The sequence below is a fragment of the Rhinocladiella mackenziei genome (genome assembly GCF_000835555.1).
Source record: "Rhinocladiella mackenziei CBS 650.93 unplaced genomic scaffold supercont1.7, whole genome shotgun sequence".
NCBI classification, from domain to species: domain Eukaryota; kingdom Fungi; phylum Ascomycota; class Eurotiomycetes; order Chaetothyriales; family Herpotrichiellaceae; genus Rhinocladiella; species Rhinocladiella mackenziei.
Genome location: NW_013550598.1, coordinates 612,584 through 635,007, shown reverse-complemented (window position 1 = coordinate 635,007; position 22,424 = coordinate 612,584). Strand labels below are relative to the sequence as shown.

Sequence of the window (22,424 nt, the reverse complement as noted above, 5' to 3'; positions counted from 1 at the left end):
TAGGAAATATTGGAGTGGGACATGAAATCGTTGATGACAGGTGAACACCCGGATGTCAGTAAATGCGCAAGTACGTGACGGCATGGTATAAACGAGACATGTGAGAAGGAGATTGCAAAACAAGGGGGCCAAACAACGCCCCCGGCAGAACAGGTAGAAAAATTGAGTTTGGTCGAGGTTTGAGGCCACAAGGTTACTAATGAGATCGGTCTGCACTGTATAGACATCAGAAGCTACGACATGTGATGTAATGGACAACAGAATCATACGCAGGACTACGAAATATACCTTCTGAAAAGAGTGAATACCCGCCGTACACACTGCAGTAGTGCTATCTCTCTAGGTACGGTACCGGGAAACTTCCCCCAGATCACAAAAGGGGCACTGCTGCGTCTAGTAGAGCTGATCACATCAAATCCCTGCCCCGGCACATCTTTTCCCTGCACACGATATGCCTAATACACAGTACACGCATCACCAACATCCTTCTCATCATACGAGCTCTCATCGGCTACTTCAGCCCAATGTGACGACATCGACCTGCATGTCCTCCTGCACATTGATGATTGCACGAGCACCAGTGATTTCTGTGTCCTGAATTCTGAGCGAGCGAGAATTGATACGATTCGACACGAGTACGGTTTGGTGGGGATTCAGTTTAGCACTGCTCAGCCATCGCCCATTGGGGAGTAGTCTACGGGCGGAAGACTCGCAGCTTGCATCTGCAGCGGAGGATGGCGCTGGTTCTTCATGGGCTTTGCATGGGCGCTGCATGCAGACTTGCAGGCGACTTTTGCTTCCACTTTCTGCCAAATTCACACCAAAATCCAAGCCGAATTATACCCAACCCTAGTTCGTCCTCGGAGGCTTGTGCTCTCAGATCGTGCCGGCTGTTTCTCCAAGGCGAATCAGCCGGGATTGGCCTCGTCGCTCGTCGCCTCGATGGGGTACCTGACAGCAGTTGCTCGAAGTCAACGATAGGGATACAAACTTTCCCATGCGTCCATCCCGCATCCATTCGAAATGGGGCTTGAACCATTGAACCCACCGTCACACTGCTAACTGATTACTCCGTACCTGACCCTCTGCTAAAAGCCCCATTGTCCTGAGGTCTTGGACTGTCCAAAATCCAAAATCCAATCCCTCTACGCCCTCCATTTCTCTTTTTCTTCAAGCCTCAACCTCCCTCATCCTCTCTGACTCTATGGTCCCTCCCGGGGTGCCGTCATCTTGGCCGGTGATAGCTCTTTTGCTCCTCGCCTGCGCTCGGACAATTGTCTCCTCCCAACTCCACATCTACCCAGCACACTACTAGTTTTGATCGACGCTCTCTCTCCCGGTTTCATATCCCTTCCGCGCTCTTCGACTTCGCCAAATCTGGTGTAGGATACCTCGTTCACCTTTCGCCCCATCACCTCCCACTACGATCCTGAGACCCGCCCAATTCGTCCACCTTCTCCCTCAGTTGTCCGATCTGGCACGGAGCTCTGGTAGCTTGCTAACCTATTTCATTCTCTTCCGACCAAGAAAACCCCCCCCCTTTCCGGAGACCCCATTAACTTGGTGTCTTTTGATGTCCCAAACACCCATGACTGATCTCCCAACTATCTGGCTGTCGCGCCCCTCAAAAAGGATCCAACCCAGGATATGTCAATCACCTGCTATGAATTGTGAATGAACCGCTCCGCCCCCGGCGCCATCCCATATTGCTGCCCAGCCATGGATAGCCGATCCACCAGGTACCGTTCCTTCGACTCCAAGGCTGCTGTGCCACCTCCTAGAACCCGGGACCGTCACAACTCTGCTCCTTCTGTTGATCGACGAAAAGACCAGCATTCCCGACGACAGTCAGCCACTTCCAAACCCTTTGATATCAGTCAAAGAAGCTCCAAGTCCAATCCTCGTGATGATTCCTTGACCTCACCCGACAGAAGAACGGCCACGCGACCCTCGGATCGACACCCTTCCCCGGGTAACTCTCGAGAGGCCAAGCTCGCTTGCAAGGTACGTGTTCATCTTTGTGCTCGAGATTCTCTAGGAGGGAAAAGTTGCCAGCCCCGTCACCTTTTAGTCGCAACCTTTCGCAACCGTATTCATATTAACCCAGCTTTTCCCATTAGACCAGTGATTCAGATTTGGACTCGTCTTTCAAATTTTTGGTTTTGGGATCTCAAAAGTGCGGCAAAACAACCTTTATCCGATACGCTGTGGATCGGCAGGTCTCGACCACGTCCACCTCCGTGACTCTCCAAGACCAACCCTATCGTATTCAATTCGTCGAACTCTTGCTCGATCATGTCGATTTCAGTAGTGAACGAAGGATCGAATGGCCTTCCCACGTAAATGGTGCTCCTTTTCCAGAAATTGACGGGGTCTTCTGCCTCTACGACGTGTCTGATAAGGAGAGCGTCGCCGACGTCCCTGCGGCATTGAGTAAGCTACCACCCATCCAGCAATCGTCAGTCGTCACGTCCCATCGCTGACGAGATATGGACAGCTTCCATGACCAACACCGGTCTACCTTGTGTGCTCGTTGCTTCCAAATGCGATGTAAAGCCGGAATCTCGTCAAATAAGTTCCCGGTTTCAGGAACAAGTCCGCCGCAATCTCGCCAATGTTGCTATTGCCGAAGTTTCCATCCAGTCTCCTGAAAATATAAAGCGTTGTATTTTGGGCATGCTCCAAAGAGTGATTGTCTCTCCACGAGGTGAGTCCACCAGTCACCTTTCCAGTTGGTTCATCACCAATCCCTCTTTTTTTTAAATTCGTAACACTTCTGGCCTCTCCTCCAATTCTCGCGTATCTGCAGATCTGGATGTGCAACAATCACCATGTTGCGACCAATGGCTATGATTGTTCTCTGCACCCGTTCCGCTTGTGATCACATGGCTGACACCGTCGCGCAGCATCGGTTCGGGCTGGCAAATCGTCACATACCTCCACACAGTCTTCGGGGAGTCATCCCGTCGTGTCGAGAGAAGCTTCACCCAAGACAAGTCGAAGTCGAAGTCGATCCAATAGTCGACTACAGGTGTCGAAATCCAAAGAATTGCTGCTAAATCTCTCGGTACGACCGGCCGTGATCGAATCAGCGGACGAAGAAAGCGAGGAGTCTTCTGAAGATGTAACCCGCGCTGGACACAAAACCAAACTGCGGTTGGACACTTCTACTGCTTCAAAATCTCAACGACGACCAGCAGGGCCCCAGACACCAGTATCGTCGGGTGATTACACCGGCAAAGGTCCTTTGGAGAACGCGGCGGCCGCGATACCCGAAACACCCGATTCATACTATGTGAAATCAATGCTCCGTCCAGCTTCCACAGATACCGCCGACAGTCGAGCCTACCAGACCTTTCTCAACATGGATGAAGACCCGAATGAACTCTCTCCATGGACCGAGGTCGAACCTCTGGGTCCGGCGCTGAGTAATCTCACGGTTGATGACAACTCCAAGCCCGAGGCCGGGGTCCCTTTCAAGGAACTTGTGGAAAGACTGCTGCTGTTGCCGGCTAACAAAACTGACTCCAAGTTCGTCCCGTCCTTTCTCTGTCTGTACCGTTCATTTGCCACACCCAGACAGCTGCTGGTGGCCATCATTGATCGATTCATGAAGGTCGAACAAAGCAAAATGGTCCACTTTACCAAGGTCGCCGAAATGTTACGATACCTTCAGGTTTTGGCCCAATGGACCGCCACATACCCGGGAGATTTTGCCCCGGGACCGGCTCGTGACATTGCGGTCCCCTTTGTGCAAAGTATCGAAAAGAGCAAGGTATTCGCCCCTGCCGCTCGAGAGATCAGCAACAATTTGGATACCATCCTTCCCGACGAAGATTTGGATTGGGCATTTGATGATTCGCCGACCCCGGCCAGTGCCAAAGGTGCGAAGAAAACACCCATTACTTCGTCGTCAACGTCGTTACCGTCATTGAACAACGACGCGTTGAAATCGAGTAACCCCGCCCAACGAGACCATGACGACAGCGAAGAAGACGGCGACGGAACAAACTCATCGGCGCGTGATTCTAATGCGCCGTCGGCCTCGTCCAGTATGATGAAGACTTTCAACTCTCCCAGTCAATCGTACACGAACTTTTTACAGTTGGAAAATGCCAAACATCAAGCCGAGAAATACAAGCCGATTCCTCATATTCGTCTCAGCAAGTTCCAGTGGCATCAATTCATGGAAGCACCGATTGAAGATCTGGCGCGTGAGATTACTCGAATCGATTGGACCATGTATTCCGCAATCCGACCGCGAGATTTCGTCCGACATGTCTGTCTCTCCACCGAGCAAAAGAGAAGATCTCGTGCTGTCGATAACATCAGTGCCATGGTGAAACATTTCAACCATCTGGCATTGTTTGTTTCAGGGATGATCCTCCTTCGGGACAAACCCAAGCATCGGGCAAGAGCTCTTGAAAGATTTATGGCTTTGGCTTGGAAAGTGCGGCAACTGAACAATTACAACTCGCTCGGCGCCATTGTCGCTGGAATCACGGGCCACGAAATTGCTCGATTGACGGCGACCCGAGATTTAGTACCACAGGAAGTTCAGAAACAATTCCTCCGGTTGACTATCCTGATGGGAATCTCGAGATCTCATGCGGCATATCGAATGGCATGGGAGAATTCGTTTGCGGAACGCATTCCATTCCTCCCCCTGGTCCGACAAGATCTGACGATGGCGGCCTCGGCAAATCCCACATTTATTGGAACCAACGTCAACTGGAAGAAATTCGAAATTATGGGGGATGTTATTGTGGGACTGCAACGAAGTTTGGAAAACCCATATTCATTCCCCCCCAAATCACATCGAACCGAGGAGATAACCAAATTGATTCTGGAGACTAAGATTCTTGAAGAATCAGAGGTGAGTTCGCTTATCGGAGCCAAATTTTTTACCGAGACGGATGCTGATGTGTCCATGCAGGATTCTGCTGATCCACGGAGTGAATTGTACGATCGAAGCGTGCAGGTTGAACCACAGGTTGGGGTTGACCCGAGGAAAAAATTCGATTGGCTACGGCGTTAACGAGACCAAAGTCACGATCTTGACTGGAACAATTCGACTTGGACACCCCCAATTAACAAACACCGGGGGAGTCCGCCCACTAGAAGAATACCTAGGAGAAATTCACGATGGCTCCTGAAAAAGAAGCCGGGAAAAGGGTGAACGAGTATGAACACCCCTGGTGGGGTTCGGCATACTCTGGGATTATGAATTAATGACAATCCAAGACTCATGGAATTTGAATTGGGACTTGCAGGAAATGCTGTCTTGTTTGAGAGACTTTCAGCGGTGGATATCTGGATGGGATCACGCGGCGTTTGGAGGAGTTTGGTCAAAGAGGATGCCTTCATTTCGACTCAGGAAGATTTCTTCGTTTGGCCGCTAGAAGCCCAAGAGACTTGGTTTTCGGTCAAGCGGCAGAAGAAAAATCGATCATCTCGACGACCCGGCAATTCATATGAGGATTGAGCCTGCGAGGTGATGACCTGCCTACAAAATGGAATGGGTGAAGAAAAAATATGTACAGCATTTGACCTGTCTCTGCTCATCAAGGCGATGAGCACCGGAGGATAAACTTTGGCCCCGCGATCCCGGGTGCCAGAAAAGGATAGGCATCTTCAGGACGGACATCCCAGTGCCCTGGGACCCAAGCCACGGGCGCAAGCAAAATTGGGGTGCTTTCATTTCCAACTCGGCTGTTCGATATGGGAATCCAGGGAAAGACCAAAAAATTGGATGGGCGGGATTGTGATTGTAGTTTGGGAAGAGAAAATGAGCCCGAGTTTCGACTTTGCGATACCGGGTTTTCGAGCGTGGCCAGTACATAAAACAAGATCTGTGTGGGAGTCCGGAGGGATTTGATATAAACTTTGGTCGAAAGATGAAAATCAATATATGGGTTCTCTTCCATTACTTTCATTCCTGCTGATTGCTTGAACGGTCAATGCCGCTGGCGATACCGGTTCGACTGAATCATTTCATATTATCAAAAACAAATCTCCCGATTCATCAGACGGGTCGGGTATACCAATACAGGACTAATTCCAGCTAGGTGGCTTTAAACAAAACGTATCCCGATTCCGATGCCCCGTCCCGTACAATCAACAAATGAAAATATTCCCGAAGAACGACGGACGGTGATTTCCTCTTCCCTTCACGCTTCTCATATCACTCACACCATCCCGGCAGACATCAGCATAAAAGAGTGTCACTCACCTGAGTGACTCACTTCGACCCGCCGGTCACCTTGTCAAGCATCATCTTCCTCTTCTCCTCTGTATTTGCGTTGCCATTCACGCCATTGTTGTTCTGGTTGGGGCCTGGAGGCATCTGCACCATCCAATTCGGTGGCACAATCCCCGTCTGTTCCTGAATCGTACTCAACAACGGCGGCAGACTCTGCATGATATTCCTGATGGGCATGATTCCTTCTCCCCCCACACCGCTGGCGGCATTGTCACCGGTATTCCACACGGTAATCTTCGGTTGCAAGCCCTGGACGGCCTTCGCGTTGGCCAGCGCCAATTTCTCATGCGTGTTCTCCTTCAACATCATATACGTCAACAAACCTTGCGGGCCGCCAAAGGCCTCGGCGAGAGTCTTGTACGCTTCGGCCTGCGCGCGTGTGGCTTCGGCCTCGCGCATCTTCGCATGGTACATGGCGTCGGCTTCTTTCATTTGGCGCTCGACGTTGGCTTGAATCTGACGCTGCTGCTTGAACAGCTGGGCGTCAGCATCTTGTTTTTCCGCGTACGCCCGCGCGTCGGCGGTCTTGGACTCGCGGTAAAAGCTGGCGTCGGCGTCTTGTTGCGCCGTTTCACGCGCTATTTGGGCGCGGACCAGGTCTTTGGCACGCAGTCGTTCGAGTTCCGTGCCGGCCTTTTTGGTTTCGACTTGCTTTTGCAATTCGGCGTCGCGGGCCTCAGCGGCGCGACGTGCCTGGATCTGCGCCATCTGGATGCCCATGTCCAGCTCGGTTTGGCGATTCGTCAGTTCGGCGTCGGCTTGGGCCTTGTCGGCTCTGCGCTTGGTTTCGAGAACCGCGGTTTCAGCTTCGATCTTGGAGATTTCTTGCTTGGTGTGGCCGCGCTTGCTGGCTTCGCCGATTTCTCCGCGCATGCGTGCCTCGGCGACGTCGATCCGCGCTTGGTTGGAGGCGCCTTCATGGGCTTTACGCGAGAGGAAGGCGAAGTATTCGGATCCCGGGGTGTCTTGGAGTTCTTTGACGTTGGCGTTGTAGATGCAGAGGCCGAATTGGTCGAGTTCTTTTTGGACGTTTTCAATGACCTTTTGTCACCCCCCGGGGGTTAGGGACCGTCGGACGTGAGCTTCAATGATGATGGGGTTACCTTTTGCTTGAAAACTTGTCGCTCCTTGAAAATTTCCTCCATGGTCATACTCGACACAATCACCCGGGTCTCACCTTCGATGATCCCTTTGACGATATCCTGAACATGGCCTCTCTGCGTCGGCACGATGGCCTGGCCGGGTTTCTTGGAGCTGGCTGAAGCGGTGCCGTCGGGATTCCCACTCAGAAGGAGAGCATATTTCTTTAGGGCGTCGGGTTTGTTGTCGGGTCCGATGGTGAAGACGGCGGGCAAAGCGAATTGCAGTTTCTCGATGGTCATGGCCTGCAGATTCAGGGAGAAGTCAAAGGGGGACACGGAGATACGGGCCACGCGCTGCCATGGGTAGACAAAGGCCTTTTTGACGATACGGACATCGTCAATGCCGGCACCCGTGACCACGAGGTATTCGTTCGCGTCGGAGATGTGGTACCACATGTTGGCAGAGACTCGGGGTGCCTAAGGAAGTGGGTGTAGGGGGGAGGGAGGATGTCAATGATATGCAATGTCCGAGAGAGTGCACTGCAGCGGTGATTTGGCAATGAGGAAGAAGAGGGACCAGGTACCGACCGAAGGGTATTGAAGTATTAAATATCTCACCTTTTCGCCTGAGCCATCTACGGGATGAAGTCGAGTCAATCGTGGACAAAACCTTAGGTACCCGCCGATGCTCTGCCGTGAGCCTTGCCATGTATCCGGCGATGCTGAACTTGGCGGATGGAACGAGGCTCATCCTAAAGATGGCGGGGGCTACTAGGATAAGAATGCACCTTACACCCGTTTCTCGTTGGGTCAGTTAGGTTGATTCCATAAGGGTGAGGCATGAAGTCCTGTACAGCAGCCCGCAAGGTTCAGGGGTTGGGGTCCATGATACAGAACGATCGCCAAGGCAGACCTTCTCTGGGGGTTCTCGAAGCCTTTTCCGTTATAATGGGCCCAGTCACGAGATTGACATGCCAAAGGTCATATGGATACTTTGATTGTACGATATTGGGATGAGGTGTGGGTAGGCAAGCGGTGGCTGTGCAAAAGTCAGGCAGCATCTTTTTTCTCTCCGGTCTGCCTTGTGATGGGTCAATTTGGCGCGATTCTTCTTGGTGTGGAGTTTGATGGTAGCTCGGCCAAGTCTATGATGGAATTTTCTTTGCTCGAGCTCAGCGGGTAAACGGCATGACTTGGAAGCCGGGGAGAAAGGGAAGATGAATCAGATGACCAGAAAATGGATGGGATCTGCTCTGGGAGATGCCTCTGCAAAGATAGTAACACGAAATGTGAGAGGTGACACATGGTTTGTCGACTCGCGAAGCTCTAGGATAGGGTGATTTGTGAATATGCCTGACCGGGATGTTACGCATCTTCCAACTCCTCTCTCTGCTGATGTCTATAGTCTGGCCTATACAAAAGGGGCTCAGGAGATTCCAAAGGAATGTCTCCATTAGAATGGTGCTGGCAAATGTCTACGTGGCTGTGGTCTTTGTAGTGGAGTTGGGTAATTAAAAGCGGCATCTGCCAATCAGCCTGACCAGCCGACCAGCCGACCAACCGTGGATCCCTTCATCCCTCCTCGCTCGTGTGTGCCTGGGCTCATTCCTTTAGCCCTGCTTGGGTCAACCGACCATTCCTCTGGCGGGATATCCCTCCCTTTGCTTCTATCTATATTCTTGCCTCCTCATTCTTCCATCCTTCTCGAAGCCTAGGTCAGACCCTCAATTGAGTCCTCCGGCCGTATCCGATCTGCCAACTTCCAGTACGACTCCATTCCCTTGTGCCTTGAGCCGTCTCGATTTCCTGCAGATACTGTCTTTGAGGATGGCGGAGAAACATTGGCAACCGACCACCGACTAGCTTTTTACACCGGTTTGCGCGGTTTGCGGCACAGCGAAGCCGCATGGTTTGCTGGATGGGCTTCCTCGCACAATGATACACTACCAGCACCGGTGACCACGGAGTCTTGGTGGCCGAATTGCCCGGTCTTGATATTGATCAACGGACTGCGGACTTTGACTACTCGGTACCGATCGTGGGTGTCGACACCAGGCTGAAACGACATCTTCCCCTTTCTCTTCTACCAGTTTACCACCTCCATTGTACACAGTACCGTTTCACAAGCAACCATAACAATTTGAGAGGAAAATCTCCCCAACAATGTCGAAATCACCAACGGACTCATCCGACCGGATCCCCACCTATGAAGAGTCCATCGCTGGCTCTTACTCTCACACTCGACCACCACTTCCTCCCCATACTTCCTCATCGTCATCGCGGGAGAAATTCAGCTCCGCTCCATCCTCCATGACCTCGAGGATCCGACAAGAACGGTCACGACGGATCCAGCATCTCGTCACCGACACTATCATCCCATGCTTCAGCACGCATCTATCCCATGTATGCACCAAGCTGACCCTGGTCGTGGTTCCCTCAGACTCCCTAGAGAGTTGTTCGGCTCCAGTAAGCGCACAAAATGTCGTGACACCCACAATTCAGCCGCATGAAACCTCCGCGACCGTCCTGTCTCTTTCCGGACCAGAGAATTCTGCTTCGTTCTGGACGCAACAAGCTGTCGTGACCGAACTCGACGGCGTATTGCAGAGGGAACTCGCTGGGTCTGCAGATACAGAGCCATACCCGGGTGGAACCGTGGTCGATACCCAAGGTACGACCACTGTTCAACCTCGACCTCGGTCGTCAGAATCAGCACCCCTCCCTCCCCGGTCGCCTAAGAAATCCTGGCTGAAACGCACTTTCGTCCTGCCAGGCCCAGACCACGATCCGACAGGCGACACAGGAAAATGGGATCTAGGCTGGCGAAGTGTTGAACCGTCATCTGAGCCCGAAACTCAAGCCAGGACGAGGACCAGGACGAGAACGCTCAAGGCCGGCGATGTCGCAGTGCACGCGAGATGGCAGGACGTGAGTTTCCGGACGGAGAGCCAAATGGGTCTGTTAGAGACGAGTACGGTGAAGTGTATTTGGGTGGAAATTGAGATTGGAGTTTGAAGATCTGTGAGACCGTCGTTAAATGGGTCGGTCGGGAAAATTGATATCGATATCGATTCTGAAATATCATTTTTGATTCTTGAACTGCCATTGATCATAAAAATCATGCCGATCGTTCTTTCGGTCTGAACCGTCCCAAGTACCCGCCCCGCCATCATTCCCCCCGAGAGTCGCCATGACGATAAGTTGTCACGGAACAAAAACCGTTCTCTCTCTCTTCGCCGCCCATGCGCTCTCGACATCCTCCAACTTTCGCACCTTGAGATCCATATTCGGCAACGTCGCCACCGCCGCCAGTAAACCCGGCAATTCCTTTGCGAAATGCGGCATGGACCAAGCTCCAGGCCCCGCCCCGCGCATTGTGATGTCCTTGGACCGCAACAGCGCCCCAGGCAATGTGATGTCGTTCCCGGCTACGGCGCCGATCTGCACGAACTGCACCGGCACACTGGATTTCAGTGCCGTCAGCAAGGACACGACGGCAGGACCATACAGGTAGTCGAGGATCAAGTCGACGTCGCCCAGGCTCGAAAAGTCGGTTTCCGCCGGGTTATCTGCGAGCACGATGCTTTGGTTGAGGCCCTCGATCGAGGCCATTTCTTTGGCGTTTCGCGCCACACCGATGATTTTACCCGCGCCGAGGGCACGGGCGAAATGCACGGCCACTTTGCCAGAGATAGCTGTGACGCCAGTAATGACGACGGTGAACTTGGGAGGGAGGTTGGAGACGCGTGCTTTAAAGGCCATCCACGAACTCATGCCCGGGTTGGTCAGGCCGGCGATTTGGACGGGGTCGGCGCCGTGGGGGATGGGGGTGATGTTGGTTTTGGGCACCGTAATGGATTCGGCGAAGGCGCCGCCCGTGGCGATGCTGTTGAAGTAGACGGTTTGGCCATCCGGCGTGACGCCCACCCCATCCGCGCCGGGGATATAGGGCATGACGCTGGTTTTGGTGCTGTAGTGCGTGCCGGTTGCTTGGGCGCGGACGAGTTGATGGAAGCCGCTGGCGAGGACTCTGAGGGTTACGAGATTGGGGTCCGAGGCGGTAGGGGCGGGATGAGAGGACGTGAATGTGGGAGCGGCGCCCCAGGAGGAGATGGTGACGGCGCGCATGGTGTCGAAAGGGGAAAATGGGGGAAAGGAAGGGTGATGGGTCGATGGATGAGTGGGAAGTGCTGGAGAGGGAAAAGGAGACAGTTATATACCTTGTCTGTTGGTTTCTTCCTTCGATATTAGGAGAGATTTGGTCATCACAGGTGTATCTTGTACCGTCTGTTGAAGATCTCTTCCAATTCATGTGAATGGCTGGATGATGTCGGCCGACTGGGGCGCAAGCCGCAATAGGAATACTCCTTGCACGTGCATACTGGCTCAATTTGATGGAGGGGAGGGCTTCTTTGTCATCAATTCTCCGGATTCCTCGCCACGGAATATGCTGCTGGAGAGTGGTGAGCGAGAGGGTGTGTCGATTAGGTAAGAAGATGGCTGTTAGGTCGGCCTCGTACGATCCCCTGCCAAGTCCGTCGACAATGCACGTCATTCGTACTCAACATCCAACTCTCAGCAGAATCACACTCCTTGTAAACCAGATCACGGTCTATCCACACCAGATCTCGCAATGGCGCCCTCTCAACTCCAAATTGCTACCTCATCCCTCCAACGCCTCATCAAGGAAGAGGCGTCCTATTACAAAGAACAAGCACAGCAGGAAGCCCGCATCGCCACACTAGAGAAAAAATCCCCCGCCGCCGACGAGGCTGATAATCATGAATACCAGCTAAAGCAGGAGGTAATACCATGGTCAGCCGATCAAATACAATGAGACATATGTACTAAGCGACACAGCGCAAAGCATTGGAAGAAACCATAGCAGTCATCCCCACACTTCGAGAGCAAATCACCAGCGCCAGAGAAAAATTGGAAAGCTTCTTGGTCCGTTATTCCAATCCCTGTTCTGGTCCCCTGCACTCAAGTTTTACACGTGATCCAGGATTCGGCCACGAATGACGAGGAACGCAACAAGGCCATTGAAGTCCTCAAATCGGCCAAGGAAACGCAGAAGGATGATCCTGTGGCTGGACAGGACGTGTCATGACTGATGGAAAGGAAAGGAAGGGAATTGAGTAGATGTAAACGTGATTCGCCTTGACTTCATTCATGACTTTTTATGATGATGTGATGCTAGTTTTTACGTGGCTCTCTGCTGGTTCATCCGGCGAGAAATATCAGCGCTGGCGGCTGGAACCATCGGGTCCGCATACCGTCGGTCTTGTATACCCGATACCCAAACATATCAATGACGAAAAAAATGAACAAAATATTCTCTTCCTCTCGACACCGTTATTGCGATCTCCCTTGTGAGTGCTTTGATGCACCAAATCTCTTCAACTCGTGTCCATGTCAACAGGTTTCTCAATATTCGCAGCATTGCCTTCTTCATTTACTCCTGCTCCAGCCACCCCATCCATATTCACATCCTCATCTACCGCCCGCCGAGGGCTCGTCCCTCCACCCTCAGGTAGGGTCGACCTCGGAGTCAGCGCTCCACTCCCACGGAGCCCTGCCAGCGGCGTCGGTGCATCGTCAATCGGTCGGGGTGTGCCTGCGGTCGACATACCATCCCTTCCCCGGCCCACTCCCAGGAGACGCTCCTCGTCGTGCTCTGCTATTTCATCGTCCTTCTCCGGCTCCTTCTCATCTCGTATCACCCGCCTCAATCTCATGCCTTCACTCATCACTTTTTCAAATTGTTCTCTCCGTTCCACCCATGCCTGTGTATGCTCCTGAGCCTCGCGTTCCAGCTCTTCGATTTCCGCCTTGAGCTTTTCGATATTCACATGTTGTTCGTCGCGTGGCTTCAGTGACGCATTCTTGGTGATTTTGTCCGCGAGCACGTCGTAAGTTTTGCGGACCGCCAATGTCTTTTGTGCTTCATCGAGTTGAACACGCAAGTGTGCCGTATTGTCCCGCACTTCTTGCGCTGTGGCCTCGATGTTCAGCTTTTCTGCCACGTAGCGCTCTCGTTCCCTCTCGTTGGCCGCTCGAAGGAATTGTATTCGCGCAATGCTACTGTCGAACGCAGCAAAATCGAGAATTACATCTTCGCGAAATCGTTGAAGGTCTTTGAGGAATTGTTCATGCTTCTCCCCCGCGTCATGATTTGCTGTGGAGTCATCCGAAGCAGTCGGCCGGTTAAGAAAGGAGCAGATTGGTGTTGTGGGAGCAAGAAGTCTCTTTGTTAGACGTCTGAAAGGGCGCTCTTCGATCCCGAGAAGTCGTGTAGCATGAAGTTTATCTGCGCACAATGAGCGTTGGTGGGTTTGCTATTGATTGATTGTGACTCACCTTCTTCTGCTTGATCTAAAACTGTGAAGGTTGCCATGCTTCTTCAAGTCCTCTCTTCTGATTAGAGAATTAGATAAAACAAGGCGATGGGCCGTTGAAATCACGGGTCTGAGGCAGCTTGAAGGGCAATGCTCCGCAGTACCGCAGGAGCAGCATATGGCTCGAGTCGATGTTGTGGAAGCCTCGCCGGCGAAATACCGAATTCGACTTCTTCTTCCTTGGTGCATGACTTCCCTCTCTATATAAATTTCATCCACCTTTCCTGAAACCTACAGGTCGTTCCCCCCGGGTGCCAAATGTCAGTCTACTAGAATCATGCCGGTGGACAGTCTATTCGACATGGCCCGCCGGGCTTGCGCCCGGTACAGCGCCAGGATCACCGATATAGGGGACCTCAATTACGAGCTCATCAGACCGGTTCTGCTCAAGATTGAAAGTCCAGAGAAACTGGTGAGCCTACATTTTATCTCAGGCACTGCAAACAATCGGAACTAACCAACGTCTTCCACACAGCACCAACTCGAGCAGAATTCCCCCCAAATCATCGGCAAAGATGCCGAGATTTGGATGAGCTTCATCAAGCGAGATATACCGGACTGGCACCTGAAACGACACGAGCCCAAAAACCCCAAGAATTGGTACAAAGTATATCGCCAGCTCAAGGAAGAGGCGCGGATGGACTCGACCGCCGACGAAGCCATATTAAAAGCCGCCTTGGCCAATATCCAGAATGAAAAAGAGCAAAATACGGCAGAGATCGCCTCATCCAGGAGAGACTTGCCATACCTGACCCCGTCAAGAAAAGCGCGCATTCATTATAGCTATATCAGTGGGAAGACTGGAAGCAAAGGGGCAAATAAGATGACCTTGATGGAAAAGATCAGGAAGGAAGCTCGAGATGCAAAGGCCTCCCAGATGAACAGGCCCATGCACGAACTGCAGAAGAGAGCAACGGTCGTCACGAAGGCACCGCGGCAGTTTGTCGAGGATCTAAAGCAAAAGGCGGCAAACCCCATGTCTCCTCCTCGAACACAGGCCTTTCCGGCTTCTATTCGCCCGTCGAGACCGCCGATGCACGCGCCTACTACAACTAGTAGCCCCAAGAAACCTCCAGTCGATTCATCATACGATCTTGTCGTAGATCGTGAAGCTAGGCTGCGAGCATTGAAGAATGGGAAATCAGAACCGAATCCTCCGCGAATGTCGTCAACGCCGACCACGACAAGGAATGGCTCGGACAGACAAGATGACACGGTGAATGTAGGCGGAAATGGAACTGGAATTCTAACAACGAATTTCCTGGAAGATTCTGAGGAGGAGGAGGAGGAGGAGGAGGCTATCGAAGCGCCACCAAAGATGCTGAAGATCAATGACAATGAGCGGCCGAGATCACTGAGTCCCATGAGGCTGAGTCATCCACATCCACAAACGCATACGTTAAAGAGGAAACAGGTTCCATCACTTTTCATGTCGTCACCCAAAAAGACAGCGAGACAGCCTGGAGTATCTTAGATCTTAGATACACAGGTTGGAGACAATATAAAAGAGCCTGATCACTTTGAAGAATTTTTTTTAGTTTTCGGGGGTGGGGAGGGGAGGAGGAGGGATGTTCCACTGCGTTTGAGTTTGTTAGCATTTCACAGTCCCTCCTGTATTCTTTTGACGGTATCTTGTCTTGACTTCTCTCGACGCCTCGTCTCCTCATTCCCGTACTGTGTCAACGAATCCTTTTCCGCAAGCGGTACATCGCGCTCTATGCATCAACCAAGTTGCTCAAAAGTCCATTTCGCTGGGCGTTCCAAAAGCGATGAACGCCACCTGCTGCATGCATGCCATTTGCGTTATCATTCGCATTCGTTAATGGAGTTGAAAGTGTGATTGGGAGTTGAACTTCATCTTTTTGGTGCTTCCCCTGGCCTGTGCGCCAGACCTGGTCCCAACGCTTTCGGCAGGCGGCTCGATCCATGTCTCTGCTCGTCGTCATCATGATCACCATCATCTCCCACCTCTCAATGCCAGGACCAAGTGCAAAGTATTCCCGCCCTCAAGACCATAATCTTCGGCTGTCTTTTCATCCGCCCTATATGACAGAATAGAAATCGTGTAAGTTTGTCTTCTCCTTCTCCTTCCCACCAAAAAAAAAAAAAGGAAAAGGGGAAATCAGGGAGGGAAGTAGGGGAAGGGTTCTCGATTCACATTTGTTTTCCGCCGTAGATCAACCGTTGCTGGACGGGTGGGATGCCTTCCTTTTCCTCGACGCGTTCTTTGATTCTTGATACCTATTTGTTTAAGGTGCAGCATGATTAGGATCGTATCATTGGATTTGCAGCAGAGAGTGAAGGATAGGCCTGGGTATGGTTTGCGTGAGGGAAGGAGGTGGATTGATCGTACCTTATAGTCTGGTTCGATATCGAGTTCGATTTCCTTGCCGGTTAACGTCCGTACTCTAGTCATATTTGTCAGTTCTGGGTGTAAAAGAAACAAGACCGCGGGGGATTTGTAAGGCGCACTTGATCAACATGTTGCCGTCGGGATGAAAGTAATTCGGAGATCGGATTGAGATCGAGATTGGAAGAGTAGCCTATGTCTTGCCTGGTGAACAGCGTACAGGGAAGATGTTGGGAGAAAACAATGAGGAGAGTCGTTTGATGGGTCTACTTCAAGACTCAAGGTTGAAGTTGTCCGCAGCCTTGAAACTTTCTGCGGGGTTCATTATCAACGTGCCAAGCCGGAGTCGGGCACCAACTTTTCTCCCAACACGTGATCGAGCCCAGCCTTGCGTCGTCTTCGACAGGATTTGATATCGATGTTGGTATCAAAAGCTATGGTCAGAAAACTTGGCTTGCTTGAATGCTAAGATACAGTGCAAGTAGAAATCCCAAAAAGACACCAGGTATGGTATGATCGATACATGTCGAAAAGCATCAACAGGACTCTTTTGAAAGAGTCTTCGCAAGCCACCCATCGGTCCTACCTGGGTATAGTTTCCCCTAGACTTGCGCCTTTGATCCCAATCTTTCCCAACCACCTGTAAATTGCCATCCAATATACCCCCATTGATGGTTGAGTCAAATCAATCAACTCCGTTTCCAAATAGCGCCCAATGATTTTGAGTCTTAACGCCCTAACATGGCCCTTTGCTGAGCTGTGTTCAGGGTGTCATCGTTCTGTCATCCCATTGTCGCGTTCAAAAGCTTTTCCAACGATCTGGTTGTTTTCGCTTTGTTCCTCTGTCCACACATACACATTATGACTAAACGATTTCACTTATAATATTTTTTTCCCCAATTTTTTTTGGGGTGTGAGATGACGTCTCGGCCGGATTCAGAATCCTCTCCATGGATCCCTTGACTCGACACTCCCCCTTGTGGAGGAACTTGCTGCCATCATTTCACTGTGAAGCAACGAGTCCACCGGGCTGATACTATCTCTTCCTTGATCAAATCCCCAATATCCCAAATCCTTCTTCTTTGACTGCCCGGATCGCATCATATTAAAAGAAGGTCTGCTGGATGATGTTGATGCTTTGCCTTCAATGAAAGCATCCATTCTCATCGTGGCCATCTGGCTGTTGTCCAGAAGTACTGCTGGAATAGGAGGTCGGCCAGAAGCACTTGCTTCGCTACCTCGTCGACTGCTCACAATGCTTTGCATACCCAAACTTGGGGTATACAATCCTCGATCAGAGGAATAGACAGCCGTGGAATGGACACTTTGTGAATAAGTAGAGCCCGGTTCCGGTAGGCTAGGCGTCACATCCCTGGTCGAAAAACTTCTGAACGAACTTGGTGGTGCTCGGGGCGCTGTATTGCTCCTTTTCCGTGAATGTCGCGGAACAGTGGGCGGTAGGGCAGGATCTGTTGTCGGATCATAATAATCGCGAGTTGGTGGCCTCGAGTCTTGCACCGGCAGAGATCCATCGGTCGTGAAAGATCTCTGACCCGTACCAGTTCTGACGGCATTCTTGGCAACTCGGATCGAATCACGGATCGGTCGACGACGAAGCGATCCTGCGAGTGTTGGTAGCGGTGGTGGTACTATCTCGGGTTCGGGAGGGGGAGGCGGGGGGGGAGGAATGGCAGTCAATTCATTCACACTGAGGGGAGAATGTGACAAGAACGACAAGGCTGTCAGCCAAACGTAGTGACGTTCTTGAGACGTCGCCGTAAATTTGAGAGCTCGTTGAGGGGTCAAGATAAGAATGGATCGGTTGAAATGCGCACCCGATATGGCTCCCTTTGGCATCGGGTTGTCATCTTTGACGTCGAGGACAGATTTGATCGTCACTGCTCATGATCAGTAACATAAATTATCGTTCTCATCCGCTCGACTTACATTTTCGACCACTCTTTCCCATCAGCGCAGTCCCAGATGTTGGTTGTTTGCTGCTCCACATGACCGCACGTTCATAGGGGGCAAGCCACACCCATCGCTTGTGTCGAACGCCATTGTTTGTGACACTTTGAGAAATTTCTTCCACACTTTTATTCGCATCCCAATCAGCCTTTTCGGTCACACCAAAGGACTTTCGCCTTCTGACATATTTGTACATCCATTCGCCCACCATGGTCTGCGCAATGGAGTCCACAACGGATGTCTGATGCATGGACACAGCATCGGAATTGGATTTGGTGTGTGTTCCCCTTCGACTAGGTCCGGTAGCAATTGACGGGCGTGGAGCACTTGCTTCACGTGGGTTGTTGTACGGTTCGGCCAGGAATGGTGCCGGTGTGGTTGCGGTGGGCATCTGGAAACTCGGCATTTCCGGAACGATTGAGACTCTGGGGTCGAGCGGAGGAGATCGGCTTCGGGCTCGTCGTGCTTGGGAATGGGGTGAAATGGCCGGTCCCGATCTTGCCTTTCTCAACGTCGGCTTGACAGATTTGTGCTTTGGTCGTTTGGTCGGGGAGGCATTGCTGCTTCCGGGCGAACTTCGACCTCCTTCGCTGAGGGATTTACCAATTCTCGCCGAGCTATACCTCAATGGTACCGGGAAGGGTGGAGGATTATTGCTGTCGAACGAAGCTGTCGTAGATTGAGAATGAGACGATTGATGAGCGGCGGTTCCACTCGAGATCAATGCGGCTCTTCTCATATTGTTTGATCGGGTTGAGGGGACTCGCTTCAATTTCATGCCCATATTTTGTCGTTGAGAACCCTTGCGAGGGCTGACTCGAGTTTGGAGGAGAATGGCCTTCATCTCTGGTGGCAGACTGTCCTCAGAGAGTCGGAGATTTTCCAAAGCAGCTGCTTCACCGGCACTGGCTGCTACACTTTCACCAATATCTTCCAAAACGGGATCTTGAGAGACCATTTTGCCGGACTTCAGGACGAATTTGGCGGTTGGTCGACTGAAGATGTCGTCCTCTTGGAAAGTATCATCCCCCAAAAGATCATCACGATTCTCGCTGTCATCATCAAATCCGGCGAAAAGACTACTTGACCGCACGGGACGTGGCATATTCGAAGCAAAATCTCTTGTGAGAGGTCCATTGTCATTCACAGGAGGTTGTTTCGATGGACCAGCCATTGAACGTCTGGAAGCGAACATGGAGGTCGCAGGAGAGACCCTCGTTCTGGGGATTGGTGGTGGCACTGCCCGTGATGAAATTGGGGGTCGGAAATGGCTCGACAATGGCGGCGGCGGCGGCGGCGGCGGCGGTGGTGGCATCTCGGAGGGTGGGACGATGGCTCTTGTGTCAACTCGAATCTCTTCTGTCTGCATCGAACTCGACTGATATCCGCCGAGAGACTGGGTGGTGACTTGGGTACCGGCATTTTTGGTTCTGGGTGGTAACACGACGCTAGTCTCCGGTGTGGCAGGTCTTGATCCGGGAGGGATAATGGCGATCAGGGGAACTTTGAGGTCCACCGTCTCTTCACTCTCTGTGTGTTTGTGGCTGTAACTGTCAAAGAAAATCGGTGGAGTTTCGGTCTGAGTGCCCGTGGTGGCGGTTTCAATTCTTTCCAAAGCACTTTCAGGAATGGTGGCCAGTACAGCATCTCGCTTGTCCGGCGTGAGAGGAGGACTGGGAAGAGCCTCAATGGTCTGACAGGCAGAAGAGACCATGATGGGTCGCTTCTTTTCCCAGGGGATGTCAATGCTATCAATTGGACTGACTGGACTTGGAGTAACATTAATTTGCCTGACATTGGCAACTTGAATGTCTGCCGGACGGAACGGGCTTGATTTTGATTGAGATTCCATCACCGGCCATGGCGAAGGTGGGGGGGAGAATTGGACGGCAGTGTCTACGTATTTGATGCTCGGTCGGCGCAGAACCCCATCTGAGGGAATAACACTGGCCCGGTCATGTTCCGGGCTGTCATTGCGTTCGATATCTTCAAAGTCCAAGGGCAAGCCCAGGACTTTCCGCGCCTTAATGGACAGACTTGAAGTCGGTCGGATTTGCTCCTCTGGCAGGGCATCCGGTGATATTCGTCCCCCCTCTTCATTGTCGTGAGCGTTGGCCATATCCTCTTCGAGTTCATCAAACGCAAGCTCATCCGCCAAGTTGACGGAGGCCCCATTGTGGAAGCTCAGGACCGAGACTCGACCACCGTGCGTCTCACTGTTGACGGAGGTAGCGCTATGTCTCCGACCTCTTCGAGTGAGAATGGAGCCTTTGCTCGGGCTTTCCATCAAGCTATTTCGACTATGGCAGTTTCGCTCGGTCGGAGAGACCGGCGGTGCATGATGTTGGGCATTGGCAATTTCACTGAGGACGACTTTGAGGCGGCCCTCAGCAATGTGGACTTTGGTCTCGAGACCACGTCTCTCTGCCAGCCATGCCTCTCTATCTTTGTCCCACAGAACTTGGGTTCTTTCCGCGGATTCTTCTTGACTCTTGGCTCTCTTTTGACTTTGTTCCAGGCGCTTGCGCAAGTCAGAGAGATCGTTCAGCGCCTCGTCGCGTTCTTTGGCCAATTCATTGAGAGCAGAAAGCGTTCCTCCCTCGAGGAGCTGCATCTGACGCTTCACCGACCTCGTTTCCTTATTGGCCTGCAGAAGGTTGTTGTTGAGGACTTCATTTTGCGTCTGAGCGGCGTGCAGGCTGATTTCCAGCTTTTCAATGTCATTGGTTCGATTTTCCAGATCCCGTCGCAGGGACAAGATCTCGGAGACCAGGGAGGCATGAAGGGTGGGTGTAAATCTCCTTGGGTCGAGCGGAGAGATGTTTTCATCTAGAGCCGGGTTTGACTGGCTGGAGTCGTTACTTCGTCTTTTGGTGGCTCGATCGTCAGGCATTGGTGGAGGAGTAGATGAAGGTGACATGTCTTCGTATCGACGGGATCGGAGAGATTGTGAACTGGACGGAGTACGGTATGGAGTATCGGTCGGTGAAGGCAGCGAGTAGTTGACTTCGGAGTCCATTCTTCGATCACGACTTATTGTGCCGCTGGGGGAGGGGGCCAAATCAGTCCTTTAACCGTCGTGGAGCATGCTCAGGTCGACTGAGACTCGAAATAGTGGTGAGACGTCAAGTGCTGCAACCCGAATAGCGACCTCGACCTATTCAGAAGCAGCTGATATACATGGTTGTTGTTCTTAAACGAGCGAGCGTGGGTTAAGATACGAAAACAGGCGAATGACCCTTCGGAACCCAAGGCCTTGTTGGTGAAATGTTGGATCAAATTGGTACAGAATTCAGATTGATGAGGTGAGAGGTAGGATATTGGGCTTCATGCCATGCATATGCGCGTCGAAGTGGTAGGGGAGGGGAAAAAAAGGGCGTCAATGCAAGAACGACGGATGGACAGGAGAAAGACCTGCTCGTCCCTGTAAATTTTGGAACGGGGGAAAGGTTCAAGTGTACTCTCGGGGGAAGTTATGAAAGACGATAAACATGGCAGTGCCTGACGAGAATTGCCTCCGCTCTGGAAGGCAAAGTCCAAAAGGTCCTGTACGAGACTTGGACCAGGCCTTGATGATGCTCACCTCTTTTGTTCGCGGATTACCAGTCTGCGGCATGTCTGAGGCGGGCCCTTGGGCTGATCGGACCAGGCAGATGCATGAGCGGACGAGGGAATGATTGGACGGGATACGCTGAATCGCGGGAAAATCATTGTTCAGGGGCATCGTTGGACTCTGGAGGGGGATCGAGGACGAGGTTGCGAACAGGGATTATAGGTGGAGTGAGGAAGTGGATGCCAACCCGATGTCAACGACTGGCGTTGAATGGGCGTTGATGGAAAGAAAGCGTGAAGCGGGGCCGACAAGGGAACTCCCAGGGCTGGGCGACGGAGTTTTGTTAGCGGCCACGGTGGCGTCGAGTCCGGGGGGTTGAATTTCAGTGAGCGAAGGAATTGAGTTGAGATTGAAATTGGAGCGGGAGGAAAAGAGCGCGGGACGGGATTTGGAAAGGCGAAGAGAGCAAAATTAACCGCGATGAGCGCAGGCCAAACAAAACCGCAGGGAGGCGGTAGATATATGCCTGAACCAGATGTTGAAGCACTTGAGTAGAATCTCGCACTCACAGGATCAGCCAGCAACGAGAAAAAAAAAAAAAAGGTACAGTATCTGCATGGTAGAACCCAGCGGAGCAGAAGACGAAGCAGCAATTAGTGCCAGGGCTAGCGACGTAGCGAGAGAGCGAAGAGCTTTTTGGGAGCCTCTAATCGGCCGCTAAGGTCATTTAAGGCCTATTGATGCCGAGAGGTCGAAAAGCAACGGCCCGACCACTCGGGGCAGATGCCACTCGAAAGTGGACCCGGCCGGC

General features: G+C 52.0%; 8 protein-coding genes across 8 annotated transcripts; 4 read left to right on the top strand and 4 right to left on the bottom strand.

The window, feature by feature from the left end:
- Positions 1-1,719: 1,719 nt before the first annotated feature.
- Z518_09052 (uncharacterized protein) lies at positions 1,720-5,038 on the top strand (the record flags this gene model as incomplete). Its single annotated transcript, XM_013413009.1, has 5 exons — positions 1,720-2,004; positions 2,121-2,433; positions 2,498-2,707; positions 2,907-4,876; positions 4,937-5,038. 5 exons carry the CDS (start codon positions 1,720-1,722, stop codon positions 5,036-5,038), a joined length of 2,880 nt encoding a protein of 959 aa, XP_013268463.1.
- A 1,203-nt stretch (positions 5,039-6,241) lies between these two features.
- Z518_09051 (uncharacterized protein) lies at positions 6,242-7,800 on the bottom strand (the record flags this gene model as incomplete). The annotated part of the gene is made up of 2 exons (XM_013413008.1): positions 6,242-7,303; positions 7,366-7,800. 2 exons carry the CDS (start codon positions 7,798-7,800, stop codon positions 6,242-6,244), a joined length of 1,497 nt encoding a protein of 498 aa, XP_013268462.1.
- Positions 7,801-9,507: 1,707 nt separating this feature from the next.
- Z518_09050 (uncharacterized protein) lies at positions 9,508-10,359 on the top strand (the record flags this gene model as incomplete). Its single annotated transcript, XM_013413007.1, has 1 exon — positions 9,508-10,359. The coding sequence occupies one exon, from the start codon at positions 9,508-9,510 to the stop codon at positions 10,357-10,359; it is 852 nt and encodes a 283-aa protein (XP_013268461.1).
- Positions 10,360-10,548: 189 nt separating this feature from the next.
- On the bottom strand, positions 10,549-11,472 carry Z518_09049 (uncharacterized protein; the record flags this gene model as incomplete). The annotated part of the gene is made up of 1 exon (XM_013413006.1): positions 10,549-11,472. One exon carries the CDS (start codon positions 11,470-11,472, stop codon positions 10,549-10,551), a length of 924 nt encoding a protein of 307 aa, XP_013268460.1.
- A 505-nt stretch (positions 11,473-11,977) lies between these two features.
- Positions 11,978-12,454, top strand: Z518_09048 (uncharacterized protein; the record flags this gene model as incomplete). Its single annotated transcript, XM_013413005.1, has 3 exons — positions 11,978-12,148; positions 12,205-12,291; positions 12,350-12,454. The coding sequence occupies 3 exons, from the start codon at positions 11,978-11,980 to the stop codon at positions 12,452-12,454; spliced, it is 363 nt and encodes a 120-aa protein (XP_013268459.1).
- Positions 12,455-12,743: 289 nt separating this feature from the next.
- Positions 12,744-13,741, bottom strand: Z518_09047 (uncharacterized protein; the record flags this gene model as incomplete). The annotated part of the gene is made up of 2 exons (XM_013413004.1): positions 12,744-13,654; positions 13,705-13,741. The coding sequence occupies 2 exons, from the start codon at positions 13,739-13,741 to the stop codon at positions 12,744-12,746; spliced, it is 948 nt and encodes a 315-aa protein (XP_013268458.1).
- A 278-nt stretch (positions 13,742-14,019) lies between these two features.
- On the top strand, positions 14,020-15,216 carry Z518_09046 (uncharacterized protein; the record flags this gene model as incomplete). Its single annotated transcript, XM_013413003.1, has 2 exons — positions 14,020-14,154; positions 14,218-15,216. 2 exons carry the CDS (start codon positions 14,020-14,022, stop codon positions 15,214-15,216), a joined length of 1,134 nt encoding a protein of 377 aa, XP_013268457.1.
- A 1,812-nt stretch (positions 15,217-17,028) lies between these two features.
- Z518_09045 (uncharacterized protein) lies at positions 17,029-21,079 on the bottom strand (the record flags this gene model as incomplete). The annotated part of the gene is made up of 2 exons (XM_013413002.1): positions 17,029-17,990; positions 18,040-21,079. 2 exons carry the CDS (start codon positions 21,077-21,079, stop codon positions 17,029-17,031), a joined length of 4,002 nt encoding a protein of 1,333 aa, XP_013268456.1.
- Positions 21,080-22,424: the final 1,345 nt, after the last annotated feature.